The sequence below is a fragment of the Lepidochelys olivacea genome, assembly GCF_965140295.1.
Source record: "Lepidochelys olivacea isolate rLepOli2 genome assembly, chromosome: 1".
Classification (NCBI taxonomy): Eukaryota; Metazoa; Chordata; order Testudines; family Cheloniidae; genus Lepidochelys; species Lepidochelys olivacea.
Genome location: NC_140411.1, coordinates 232,310,474 through 232,325,453, shown reverse-complemented (window position 1 = coordinate 232,325,453; position 14,980 = coordinate 232,310,474). Strand labels below are relative to the sequence as shown.

Genomic DNA, 14,980 nt, shown 5'->3' with positions numbered 1-14,980 from the left:
AGTTTCAGCACCCTCAGGAAGCTTGCTGCTTGATTCAGTAGGGATTTGTAGGTGGAAAAATGGCCCTATGAACCTATCAATTCCATGTCTATAAAAACAAACCAATCCAGATAAAAACTGCATTAACTGCTCTTCATTCCCATGTACTGCCAGTCAGATGGTAGGTTAAACTTGGGAAAATAGTCCAGAGTTTGAAAGAAAGATCCCTCTCCAACCCTTGCTATCAGCCAAAATTCTCCATCATTAGGTCTTTGATTTCACAACAGCCTTAGAGGCTTGGGGCCAGGTTTTTTTGTTGTTGTTTTGTTTTTTTGGCCAACATCAGATCAGCCTAAGTGAATGGTTGTTGTCCAATCAGTGAAGCCCCCGGCCTGATCTGAGTTAGAACAGCCTAAGGAGTGCTCTAACTTACCTCAGCTGGCTGTGGGCCCTAAAGGATCATATACCAACTGAAAATCAAATCATGGTCTGCCCCCTGTCCTGAAAGGCATCTACACAATGGGGGGGTGGTGATCACAGATGCCAGCTATGCCAACTGATAGATCCCTCCCTCTTGGAGGAATTGCCAGCCAGTCAGCTACAGCCAGATTCCAGCTCTTGTGCACTGCCAGAACTACACAAAACAGCCAGATCTGGGGAAAACAACATGGAAAACAGTCTCCAACCTAAAAAACAACAGATTAGTGTGACAAGAATTCTACTCACACCTAACAAAGGAAATACTTTAAATCCAAGTAGAACAACACTATTAGCCCAGTTCAAACTTTGGTGTTGATGCTTGGATTTGGTTTTGGTGTTCACAGCAAGTCTAAGCACGCATATAGACAAAAACTAGGAAGTGACTACTAAAAATTGTGATCCGTGTCATGAGAAATGCTGAGAGAGCCATGCTTTTTTGGAACACAAACACACAAAGTTGATGTCTGCATTTGCTAACTTAATGCAATTAACACCACATTGGGCCAAATTCATCCTTCATGTAACTCCACTGAAATCAAAGCCAATGAATCTGGCCCATTGGTTGCGGGGTGGGGGCGTGAAAACAGGTTTCGAGTTGTTTAACAATAGTTAAATAAATACTGGTAACAAAACAAGGTGTTTTCATGCTCAGAATACATGTCAAAATCCTAGCAGATCCAAAACAAGGAAGTTTACTAAAGGAATCCAAAACAACGATGAAAAAAAGTGCCTTTAAAGTGCATTACTTATGCAATACATTCCTGCATGCCATGCTTCATACAGACTTTACTTACAGCCATGTAAGAAGTTAAGATCAGACAATTCATAAACCAAAATAAACCATCAGGCTTGTATCCTGCAGAATTGAATCAGGACTTCAAAATCCATTGAAAGTACAGCTGGATTATAACAACAACAAAATTACTGAGACAACACATAACCAAGTATCCCATTTTAAAAAAAAAAAGAATTATTCACTGAGCACCAATATCTGACTTCACATGGGTGTGGGAGGGCCAGAAGTAAGGAGTGGCACATAGCTGTGCTACCCTAGGCACAGATTTGGAAAGGAACTGACTCCTACAAACACCTGAACCAGTTTAGTTTCATTTCTCACTCTCACTTTGTCTCAGTAATTAATTAACGAGCCCCTGGTCTAAACTCTTTCACTTTCTAACCCAAATAGGTATCTTCTATGGTCTGATGCAATTCACCATTAAATCAATGAGAATCTATCCTTCGACTTTAATGAGAGCCTAAATATGTCCCTACAATCTCTGGGCCAGATCTCAGGGTGCAGAGGCTATGGAAAGGTGATTTAACAGGGCATCTGAAGACTCCTCTTGCAAAGACCAACCACCAGATCTATGCAACCCTCTTCTGCCCAGCCCCCTGATGCAGTTGCTAGAACATCTAACTAGACTGCTAGAATGTATTATGTAATATGGTTCAATCACTGTGACAAATATCTATGGAAGTGCTCCAAAGAAGTCAGCGTAACATCAAATTAAAATCTTTTTATTATTATTATTTTTTAAAAGAAAAATCTCACAATGCTAAGCATTGTAAGCCATGAGGGTAATATTTACTTATGCTAACTGAAAATGTGTTGAAATGCAAGTAGGGCATAGGCCTTTAGGCCTAAAGTTTAGGCTTCATATTAGCTAAAGTTAAGTTTGTTCGTATGAGTGAATAAAAAGTATTAATAGTAGTGACACAAGGCATAACCTTGGGTCACGTAGTAAATACGTTTTTGTTCTAACTGGTTTTAGCAAGTGTTGTAGGGGAATTTTTGGATCTTTTGGAATATTGATAACTGCAGAAATTTGCATTGATGCAAATGATCATTATAATGTTGTTTGATAATAGCCAAAAAGAAGTGGAAGATATTTGGGTTCTGGGGTACAGATAATTAAATACAGCAGCTGAAGAACACATATGGTAGAAAGGTGGATTTAATATTAATTAATATATTATTATTTACTATAAATAGGGTAGCTTCCAATTTATGGAGAGTTGCAGACACCATCATACAGAGCTTAAATGAAGGGTCAGATCACCCCTTGGTGTCTTTTCATCTTAGGAATGTGAGCATAAACGTAGAGTTCAGTTGTTAGACTGCAATGCTTTGATGCATGCTTGCTTTCGTTTTATCATATAATAAAAATATGAATTTCATCCTCATTGTATCACTCACAGTTCTTAAACTGAATTTAAATTTATTACCTATAACCAAATCAAGGATCCAGCCTTGGGCTTATATTATTTTTACATTTTGCATCTAAACATATTAATGGGAAATCTGAATCAAAGGTGACAGTGTGACCTATCAGACAAATCAAATACATTCTAACAACTCCCTCTAGCATACTTGATAAACATTTTCCTCCAGTATATTTTCATAAGAAACCATTGTCGTCTAAGAAAGCACTACTGTTTGTGGCTACTGCTTATGAGAGATTTGCTTAGCACTCCACAAATGAAGAGCCTGCCTGGGAATCCCCAGTCAGGTCTGCAATATGAAGCTGCCAAACCTAGAACTTGGCCCTGTCAGAAGTGGATCTGAACTGGCATAGTGGATGTGAAACCACGATTTGAGGACTGAGTTTCAAGCTTAGCACACAATTCTCTTAGATCTGGAGTCATGATCTCTACTTAAATTCTATCTTTAGCTAGCATGTAAAACTCGCCTGGACTCAATAGTAGGATCATACTAGCTAGAGATGGAAAAGACCCACCCGATTATCAAATCCAATTCCCTCTTAGAGTTGGGCACAGTTTTCCTGAGAGGGCACAGGGAATTCAGTGCATGGAAAAAGTGCAGCATATTTGCTAGAAAACTGCTCTATGGACTTGAGAACAGAATTTTGCCCTTTATGCTGAATGTTCTTGCTTTTTGTGAGTTTATTTCAGAATCTACGGGTTCTTCTCCTATATTCCCCCCTCCAAGCCCCCCAATATACAATGGGATGGACTCTCAGCCGGTGTAATTCAGTGTAGCACCACTGATGTCATTGTTACACCAATTTACACCAGCTGACACTCTTACCCACTGTGCATCACCAGTGTAGAACCAAACCTTGGACGTTATCTTCCCTCTTGCATTTGAGGCAGCATTATGTATTTAATTTATGTACTATATATTCAGCAAAGACATTGTTTAGAAATAACTCTGTGTGCTTTTTGAGTCCTGATTTATGCCATTAACTAAGAAATTCTTCTTCTTCTTACATCTCTTTGCTTTCTCCCTAAACAACTTAGTTGAGATTTTCCACCTACATTGTCACCTTCGCTCCTCAGCTTCCAAAATGGCTGGATGTAAAACCAGGACCCTTCATTCCCCGCAGCATCCAGAGACACCCTCATAGCATTCTTCTCCAAGAGAGCTGGTAACCTCTTATTGACGGTGAGATATTTGTTGCTTTTTATGTGCAGTAACTGTCAATAACAGAAATAATTAGGGTTCCTCTTACCTTTCTGTCAGGAGTTTATTTAAAAGCTTTTGGCAATTTTTCATAACAAATAAATGAAGACAAAAATCAAACTAGAAAAGAGATCAAAGTACATTGGAATAAACCAAGGAAACAGTTACTGTATAAGATCCTAAAGAAAACAGTGTAGTGATCAGTTATACATGTAGTATATACACCCGGCTCACAGTCTGGCCAGTGCAGGGTGCCAATCCGGACCAGTGTGGGATGCGTTCATCACCCTCCTCCTGTAACCCTAGTGCCTCACAATGCTTTGCTGCTGTAGCTCCCAACCTCAGCAGCTCACCAGCAGCCTACCAGCATGCAGGTCACACCCTGAATGGCTGTGCGCTAGACAACCCTGCTTCAGCAGCTGTGATCTCGGCAATGCCCCAGCAGCTTCCACCAGTTTTGGTTACAGCCAGTCCCATATTTTCACAAAACCAATGTGCTCGGCAATGTCCAGCTCTCCCCTGGACAGGTCAGAGAAATATGGTTCACTTGTTCCTCCAAAGACACAAAAACACATCACAGTTTAACTTAACTGGTGTGAATACACCCTTCCCTTCAAAACACACCACTGAGTTGGTTTGCAGTTAATAAACTTGTTTTATTTTACAATAGGACATAAGTGAAGTGAGATCAAGTAAAAGGAATAAATTCAGAAAGACTTACAAGCCAATAAAATGAAAATAAAAGTCTAGAACTTAATCTAGCAAGATACAAGCTTTGCTCAAGTTGTTTCTTTCATCTGTCAGTTCTCTTCCCAGCTGTGGCAGACTTTCCCTCAGTCAGGGTCTTTCTCAGAAGCACAAGGGGCTGGTTTCCCTTGTCCTCCTAGGTGAAAGTTCTTTGCCTAAGCAGGTTTCTCATCTATATTCAGTTCCAGAGACTTCACCCCACCCACACTTGGTTGAAGGACCCATCTTTCTCAGCTTTCAAGAGCTCTGCCTTCGTGTGTCTGCCTAGTGACGGATGCCTAAAACAGCTTCCTGTCCTTGCTTGTATCTCCCAAAATTCAACGACCTTGCTTCAGGAGGCAGGAAGCCCTCCTGTGTGCCCAGCCTGCTGTGCCCACCAGGAAGCTGACCTCATGCTGTTCTTCCATTCCTGTGGGCTGCCCCCGGTATATAAATGGGGCTTCCATTTAATTTACAAAGAAGACAGGTAAATAGCTTTTCCCAGACCACCTCCCCCAACCCCACTTCTGTCCGGACGGGAACTATTCTTCCCTTTGTTCAGCCACATACTTTACAACATAATATCAATAAATACCCATACTTCCTCCTATGGTATTAATACCTACATTTTACAATTATATTAATCACCATTGTGTTACAAACATTCATAAAAGGCTTTATATGTAGGGACCTACCAAAGTCAGGGTCCATTTTGGTCAATTTCATGGTCAGGATTTTTTAAATCGTAAATTTCATGATTTCAGATATTTAAATCTGCAAATTCACAAAGTTGTAATTCTAGAAGTTCTGACCCAAGAAGGAGTTGTGAGGGGGTTGCAAGGTTATTGTAGGAGGGGTTATGGTATTGCTACCCTTACTTCTGCGCTACTGCCATCAGAGCCGGGCAGCTGGCTGGGAGCATAGGCCCCAACTCCATGGGTGCTCCAGGGCTGGAGCACCCACGGGGAAAAATTGGTGGGTGCTCTGCACCCACCAGCAGCTCCCCAGCCTGCACCGCCCCCCCCAGCTCACCTCATCTCATCTCTGCCTCCGCCTCTTCCTTTGAGCGTGCCTTCCCCACTTCTCCTCCCAGTGCTTATAGCTGCAAAACAGCTGTTTCGCGGTGTAACAAGTTGTGGGAGGGAGGGGGCGAGGAGGGGAACACAATGCACTATAGGGAGGAGGGAGGGAAGAGGCGTGGCCGGGGATTTGGGGAAGGAGTCCAATAGGGGCAGGAACGGGGAGTTGGGGCGGGGACTTTGGAGAAGGGGTTGGAATAGGGGTGTGAGCACCCACCGGCACCAGGAGAAGTTGGCGCCTATGGCTGGGAGCCCAGCTCTGAAAGCAGAGATGTCTCCAGCAGCAGCACAGAAGTAAGGATGACATTGTATGGTATTGCCACCCTTACTTCTGCGCTGCTGCCTGCAGATCTGGGCCCTCAGTCAGCAGCTGCCACTCTCCAGCCGCCCAGCTCTGACGGCAGCAATGCAGAAGTAAGGATGGCCTGGTATGATATTGCCACCCTTACTTCTGCACTGCTGCTGGCAGGGTGCTGACTTCAGAGCTGAGTGCCTGGCCAACAGCCGCCACTCTGCAGCCACCAAGCTCTGAAGGCAGCACAGAAGTAAGGTGGCAATTCTGCTACTCCCCTAAAATAACCTTGTGATCCCCCTGCAACTCCCTTTTGGGTCAGGACCCCCAATTTGAGAAACTTTCTCCCCAGTGTGCTTTTACCCTAGATGATACAGATTTCACGATCCGTGACAGGTTTTTCGTGGCCAAGAGTTTGGTAGGGCCCTCCTTATATGATACACTAATATTGTATTCAATCCATGGATTCAATTGCTTACTATTTGAGGTTTAGATCCCCCTCCCTGATCTTTATAGCTCAGATAAAGTTTCAGAGGGGTAGCTGTGTTAGTCTGTATCCACAAAAACAACGAGTCTGGGGGCACCTTGAAGACTAGGAGATTTACATGGCCGTTCTTAGTTGGTGGAGTGATTTGTCTGGTTAATTCTGATAACGAATGAGACTGGAATGCTAACTAGTTATGCGACCCCCGAGCATGCCCAAATAAATCTGTTAGTCTCTAACATGCCACCGGACTGGACTCCTCGCTGCTTTTGCGGATAACGTTTCTTTTCCCCCCACTTGTTAGCTGTGTTGATCTGATATGTAAATACAGTTTCATGGTCTTTCAAAGTACTTTAGAAGTAACTGCCCAGAGGTGAAACTACATTCCTTTGCTTAGGGTGGAGTGACTCCTGTTTGACTGGCAAACACATTTTATTAATTATGATTTCAGTTTATGTCCTTAACTTTGCATCAGTTGTTTGCACCTAACATTACACAAGGATATTAACAGGTGAGTTATGAGCTTTCCAATGACATATTACACCACATCTCTTAGATACAGATTATAACAATAGTGAGCTGGGATACAATGGTCAGGCCAGTTGAAACTCACTACTAGATATCTGCGTGCCCCTTGCCCTCTTCCCTCGGACTGCTCTTAATGTCACTAGCCCTTTAATGAGATTATTCAACTCTAGGCCCTTGTTTGTTAAGGAAAGGTTTTACTGAGCTTGAGAATATAACATCTTTCACATTTATGTCAAGAAGGAGGAATGATTCCTGTGATTGAGATGAAGTTGCATAGTATTTTTTCAATGAGGATAGCAACATACATCATGGAAATGTATATTTACATCCATTTCCCAGACTGAAGTAACAATAACTACATATTGATAAATACTATTGTGGCACACCATTAGAAAATGAATATACAGTACTTCTGGTAATCTTTAAAAAAAAAAATACAGTATAACAACTTTTACCAAGTTTTATTTACCTGCTCTGACACAACAAGAATTGCAACGTTAGTTTCGTGTTCCCAATCACCCCTGACATGAAACATCCATTTCCCCTTCAGCTCAGAGTGCAGATGCATCTCAGTGGCTTACCTGTATGACGTTGCTATATTTCACGATTTCGCCCAACAACTTTCTGTTCTCGCATTCATTCTGCTTCTGTTCCATTTCTGCCGCATGCTGCAAAAGAATCATTATTTATTTCAATAGCAAATCAATATTAGGATTCAGCTCTTGGGATAGTGAGGAAGTAAAGGAAATGGCATCACATTAAAAATGCCTTCTTCGATTTACAGCTGTTATTGCACTATTGATATAAACCATTTACAACCAGTCTCTTGCGGCATCATAATTTTGTGCACTATAAACACACAGATGCCATACAATCATGCAGGGTTTATATTCCCCAAAATAGAACGATTCACCGTTTACAGATCATGTCCTAGCTGCATGCTATTTTAGAAGTTCAATAAGAAGAAATATATTTCCTGGTGTTTTATTTCCTCCTGAATTTTTTTTTTTGGGGGGGGAAGCAGGGGGGGAAGCAGTTCCACCCTCCCATCTTTTCCTTTAAGACTTGAAATGTTTTTTGGGTTTTTTTTTTTAAAGGCATGAAATATATGGACAGTATAAACCAAAACACTACTACTTATATCAGAAGTAACTTACAGGAAAAAGAATCGTACAGTAATAATGCCACTTATATAGTATGTTTCACCCAAGATTCTCAAAAATATTTTACGAATCTTTATAGAATTAATCTTTGCAATACTGTGGAAGTTTTACTGAGTAATTTTATAGCTTCTTGAGGCCCTCATCCTGCAACGTGTGGCATGCGGGCAGGCTACTGTACCCACACAGACCCCCACTGACTTTAATGGGACTCTGCTCAAGTGCAGCATTCAGCTCACAAACTGCACGTTCCAGGCGCAGAGTTTAAAGTGATTTACTCAAGGTCAAACAGAGTCAGTGACAGAGATGGGTATAGAACCAAGCAATGCTGACTCCTAGTCCCCTGTTCTATCTACACCTCCTTCCATTGGATGTTTTCTTCATTGCTTTTAGAAAGTAGTGTTGAATGATGTCCCTTCATTGTGTGAAATTATGTCAATAGGTAATCATGTTTCACCCAACCAGCATCATCCCTCTGATTTTTCTGTCTGTGCAGACCCTTTTTCAGTGACAGAGCAACCCTTTCCTCATATTCAATGTTTGATGCAAAGGAGGAGGTGTATGGTGTCCAATGATGAATAGGTGAGAAAGTGCCACCACCTAGACTGAAAGCAATAAAAACAGTCTTACTGGAGATATTTCAGGCTGAAGGTGTGGAAAGGTTCTCTAAATGTCCCTTCGCTTTACTTCTAGAATTCAGACCTAAAGTGACACACTAAATTAAAAGAAAGGGCTGCTCCTATTAAGTCAGTTATTTGATAAATGAATATTATGTCACAGGAGTCCCCGGTGCTTCACACAATGAGTAAAAGACACAGTCCTGTTCCAAATGACTGACAGTCTAAGGCAAGATAGACAGGATGTAGAGGGCAACACTTCCAGTCAAGGCAGTAGGAGGGTGGAGCGAGGGGTACATAAGTGGGGTTGCTATGGTGGCATAATACTCAACATGGCAATTCTCCAGATATTTTTTATTGTTGTTTCATTCTATTGTGATTCTATTGCCTACAGATTCAGATAACGTCTCTTACTTGTAGTTTCTTAAGCAACGCTGCTTCTGTATGGTTTCCTTGTTTGGCTTGTTTAGCTTTCCAGTATTGCTTCTGTGCAGAATATCGGTTCATAGGACACACCTTGAAAAGGCAATCTGCAAAAAATTGAAAAAAATACCTATAAAAAAGTGATGTTGAAAGATGCTTCCCTTATTTGTCTGGGTGGGGTTCCTTTGTTTTGTTTTTCCAGCAATGCCTAGCTACCACAATGTCTGGGATTAGATTAGATAGAAAACAGTCTGACAGTAATGAAACCATAAACGTGGGGGAAATAGAAGAGTCAACTATAAATCTTTCAACAACTCCTACACCCTCCCACTCAATGCAGGTTCTCTGAAGGGCTGTAGGCCATAAGCCTGCAAGAAATATGCAAAATTCCATGCTTTTTCCCCCCTTTATTCTTCTTTGCTCTGGTATGGCTTTATATATGTATTGACGACTGAAGGTGTGTGACTTCTGAAACCCTGAGGATAAGTGCACTACTTTTTGACTTCAGCGATCTGCTCCTCCTATACTGTTGGCAGTGCTAAAATAAAAAACTATCGCCATTCAGATGCAAAGAATATTAGGAATTTTAACACTGTTCAGTTCCATGTGTGCTTTCCCCAAGGTTCGTAAACAAAACGGTATCAAAGGGACAAAAGTTGCTCTCCAACCTAAGGTTTCTTAACACCTAGTGGAGACAGAATGTCACATGTAGAAGTTGCAAATGGTATCTGCTCATTACTCCAAGGTAGCAGGGTTGGTTACAGGGCATTCTGCTGCTCGAGGCAAACTGGAAAATATACACGGACTGTACACAACAATACTGCAGTCACATACACAACAAACATTTTTTAGTGACCTCAGTAATGACCTATCTTACACTGCCCCTCTAACATTAGGATATGAGCATCTCAGAACCTTTGCTGTATTTATCCCCACACGATCCCTGAGAGACAGAACTTCTATCTGGCATTAGCCCCATTTCACAGATGGGAAACTGAGGGAGAGAGAGAGACTAAGTGAATAGTCTGAGGTGACGCAGGAAGTCTGTGGTGTGGCAGAAAATTAAACTCCGACTCTACAATCCAAAGTTAGCGTCTAACCACAGGACCACCCTTTCAGCAGGCTAGCACAGCCAGCATCACACAGCACAGTGTGTTCTCTAGTACTAGTAAATTACAGTAGAGCTTAGAGGCCTCAGTTAAGATCCCCTTTATGCTAGGTGCTGTAAAAATCCATAATAAGAGATCCCCTGCCCCAGAGGGTTTACAATCAAAATAGACAAAGCAGAAAAGGGGCAGGAGAAAGGGACTTTCCCCCATTTTATATATGGGGGAGAAACATGGAAAGATTAAGTGACTTGCCCAAGTTTGACTTCCTTCAGAACTACAAATATTTAAACTATTTTTATTCCTATGTACTCTTTTATCAGAAACTTATCAAAGCTAGGCTCGGAAGAATTCTGTTTTAAACAGCAAATGCTGGTAATTGTTGTTTCACCCTCAGCATCTAGAAATCAATGAGAAAAAAGCATCAATTGTCAATTAAAATTTTATAGCCAGGGAATTAAAAAACAAAAACCACGCTGCTTGAGAGCTAATAAAACCCGATGTGATGTTGTGTGTGGTAGTGGGCCTAACGCAGATCTCCACACTCCATAAAGCTGGGTAATTTAAACTAAAAGGTTAAAAAAATAATATTGTGAGACATGATGATCACATTTTATAACTATTTCTAATCATAATGTTAATAACCTATCGCTGGGATTTTCAGAGGAGGTGGTACAAGAGCAGCTTTGACTTATGGCATTGATGTCGGATCTTATTTCAGTAGAGGACTGAGAATAAGGGAGCTCTGCTCCCACATGCCTCCCAAGTCACCCACATAAGAGAAAGGAGGGGGTGTTACGTTAGGGATAAGGGTGCAACTGGTGCTGGAGTAATCAAAGCCACTTCCTCTCCTTTACACCAGCACAGAGTTCTTCTGCAGAGTGGGAATTCTCCACTGGCAGTTTCAAGGCCACTTTGCACAGCTTATATGGTACAAATTTATTTCCTAGCAGGCTGGAGAATCCTGGTCCATGGGTATGTTTGCTTATTTATTCATTACTGCACTTATATTTAAGTGCTCACACAGGCATAATGCATATTCATCAAAAACCACTTCAAAATAAACTGTCTCAAAGACTCTCCCTACCCCCAAAAATCAGGGTGAAGTTGATTTAAATTAAGTTGATTTAAATCACTAGTCAAGAAGATAGGTTTCAGAGTAGCAGCCATGTTAGTCTGTATCCGCAAAAAGAAAAGGAGTACTTGGGGTACCTTAAAGACTAGCTCAGGAAAGCTTACGCTCAAATAAATTTGTTAGTCTCTAAGGTGCCAAAAAGTACTCCTTTTCTTTTTTTTAAGTCAAGAAAACTATTTCACCATGGATTTCTACACAAAAGTGCATCCTTGTTGGTTATAACCTTAATACATGTTCTTCACAACTCAGAGATGGATGTAGGTTTCATTTTTAGAAGGTACATACTATACATTTTTAAACAGTGATTTATTTTGAAAACTTTTCAGATTAGTTTTATAGCTGTATCAGAAAATGAATCATTGTTTGGTTATTTCATTTACCAAAAGGTAATTGAAGCAGATATTTATTAAGTCATTGGGAGGTGAACTATCATTAATATTTGGAGGATTTTCTGGATTTATTCTTCAACAGCAAACATCATAATATAACAAAACAAGCATATGAATTTCTGAATTTAGTTAAACATTCAAGTGTTTTAAAATCAGGTTTGTTTTTGTTAAATGAAATATTTAAAATATATATATCGACTGTTAGCCAGGTCAACATGAGAAACTTAAAATATTGGCTTCTGCAGCTAACTCAGTCATCTTCACCTTCATTTTCCTGTTTGTTCATAATCTGGAAAAGAAAAACAAGCTCTCCTGCTTTTCCAGGTCCCAAAAGATTTCTCAAAATGGTATCTTCTAGACTGAGCACTGAGTCCCATTGGGTAGATAGGAAGATTAACCTAAATATTCTATACAGAAGCCCCTGGAACCCCATAAAATTGAGTTCCTAATTCATAAACTATTGGAACTGATTTACAAAACTTTTCTTCAACATTACATGAATAGATTGTCTCATACTATAGAATTAAAATTTATAATCCCTATTCCACGATGAGATAGTTTTAATTAAGATACATTATAGCTCAAAGATATCTTTAGATGGGCTTTTTCCTCAAAATCCGATTCAAATAAAAAAAAATCTTTTTTTTTTTAAATCATTGATTTTTATCCACCCTGCCAAAAATGCTTTCTTCCCACACAATACCAGTTAGGACTGAAGCTCTAAGCACCTCAATATTAACAAGCATATGCAATGCCCAAGCTAAGCACATGCTTTCATACTACGCTGGATCAGTGCCTAAATGTCTCAATTTAATTTATGGAAAAATATAACTTACATATTTTTGTATATTTTCAATAATTTGCATATTTTAAAATGTAGGTAATTATTACCTGTTCATTTGTTATCATCAGGGGGAAAAAAAAAAAAAAAAAAAAGTCTGCCTCTGAGATGTTAGGGAACTAAAGATAGGCAATGTGCTGCTTTTAACCACCTATTTAGATCAGCTGTGGACGACACTTCACCATAAAGAGGTTCACATCTGCAGTTACCCTGTATCTAGTTCTCAAGCACAGCCTATTAATCTGTTAAAACAGATATGGAAAGTCCCATATGCATTATTTGTAGTAGGAAGTACATCCTGTTTCATCACTGGAGACTTATAGGTGACATCCAAGTGTCAAATTCAGAACTTATCTCTAGGCTATACTAGATAACAGATGCAAATCCTGTTCTCAGTTTCACTGCTGTGAACTCAGTGGAGTTCTCCGACAGTGGAAACAAGAACAGAATCTGGCTCACTGTACACATCCTCTCACGCTCAACAAGTGAATAGTTAGCAAAACCGAAACACAGCAAGAAGTCCAAAGACAGCATGAACACAAGGGGGAAGGAGTCGAGTACGGCTCAGGTAGTCCCTATGTTTCCGAGGGAAGCAAAATAAATTCTCATTTTTTTAAAATGCAGCTACTTCTGTGATGTTTTGGGGCCCTGATTGTCACCACCTCAATCAACTATAGCCCGTCTCCATTGACACTAATTTTCTGATACTACTGTAGCCCTCTGGTAAGTGTATATTATGCACACCCCTCTATGCCTGATCCCTAGTGGATAAGAGTCCGTTACATTGCTGATTAAGGAGCCTTGGCTCTTTAGTTTGAGTTGTAGCAGCACATGCTTTTAGTTCTGGAGATCCCTGGTTCAAGCCCTGATATGTTGACCAAGATGCCAGCCATCACACTATATTAAATTCAGTCTTTCATTGAAAACTTCTCCTTTCCCTTTTTCTCATAGCAATAGGCCCTGCTTGGGCATTCAAGGGCTCGAAACTGGATTTATATTCAAACCAACGTGGTGGTGCTTTCCTTGGCACTTACCCAAAATCCTCACTGTTTTGCTATCTAATCTCAATTCTGTGCGGCTGCTCCTTAAAAGAAAGAGTTACCAGGCATTAGCAAAGCAAACCATGCCACCTTGCAGCAATGTTTGCTTTAGTTTGAAGTGGGAATATTTACAATGAAAACCACAATATATAAACTAGGGTGCATGATAGCTGTTTGTAGAACTTTTACAATACTTTGAACTCTGAGGAGAAGAAAAACAAATACAAAACATTACATACCAATAAACCATATTGTAGGTTGAAAAACTAAGTTTGAGTATCCAGGGCTTGCCCTCTAGATCAAAGTCAGCTATTATTTTGCATAACAACCTATATTCTATAAATTATAAATTCTCATTCTCAGAGCACTTTATACAACACTTATATCCCTGATGCCTGATATTTTCTGAACTACCACCATCTTGTATGATCTGCTTCCAGGCCCCAGTTACTCCCCATCCATATCCTCTTAGCTGTGTAAACACACAACTCCATGCAATGTCTCCACTACAATGTACAGTCGTTCCTATTATATAGCACAGAAACATGACACACTAATGTGAAATCAATTTTTACTGACCATTATGGCAGCATTTATCCTCCCAAGAGGAAACTTCAGAGTGGTTTAAAAAAAAAAAAAAAAAAAGCCAGGAATCAAAAATCACAGCAGATTCCACTCACCAGGGGAAAGCTCTGTAGCAGCAGAAAGCGATCAGAAAGCCTGGCTCTTTAAACTCATGGAACACAAAGACTCCCAGGGAAATTTTGCTCCCAACCCTGCGACTCCTCTAAAAGGTGGGACACCAACAGCATTTGGCAGCACTGGTATTTTGAACTCTGAAGTCCAGTAAGCATTGCTTTATAATGCAAAGACATACTCTGCAGATCTTCCCCCCCCCCCACAAAAAAAAAAAATCACATGAACAAATCTTGCAAACATCGTGACTTTACAACAGTAATGCAATTGAAATACTTCCTCCATATTTGACACAAACCAATAGGTGAAAAGAGGGAAATAGCTTTACAATGTTCTGAGCTGTCAGTACCAGCAAACGCAAAAATGCTGCAGTATCACACCATTTCCTTATTAAATACAGACATTTGTAATCCAACTGTTTCATAGTTATACTCCTAAATACCACTCCCAGTCAGACTAAATGTCTCAATTTAATTTACTGAAAAATATAGCTTATATATCTACACTTGATGTTAAGTGTATTTTAATCAGAACAAACATGCTCTGTGTTAATTACTCACCTATCAAGATGAAGAAAAAAA

At 40.2% G+C, this 14,980-nt stretch overlaps 1 protein-coding gene across 1 annotated transcript in view; it reads right to left on the bottom strand.

Moving 5' to 3' along the window:
- ITPR2 (inositol 1,4,5-trisphosphate receptor type 2) overlaps positions 1 to 14,980 on the bottom strand; it is a 350,183-nt gene that overhangs the window by 269,069 nt on the left and 66,134 nt on the right. Inside the window, exons 3-5 of the mRNA XM_084631622.1 lie at positions 9,184 to 9,299; positions 7,574 to 7,660; positions 3,739 to 3,897 (exon numbers count right to left, since the gene is read on the bottom strand). Of these exons, the coding sequence (XP_084487748.1) occupies positions 3,739 to 3,897; positions 7,574 to 7,660; positions 9,184 to 9,299 (362 nt within the window). The remainder of the gene's footprint in view (positions 1 to 3,738; positions 3,898 to 7,573; positions 7,661 to 9,183; positions 9,300 to 14,980) is intronic.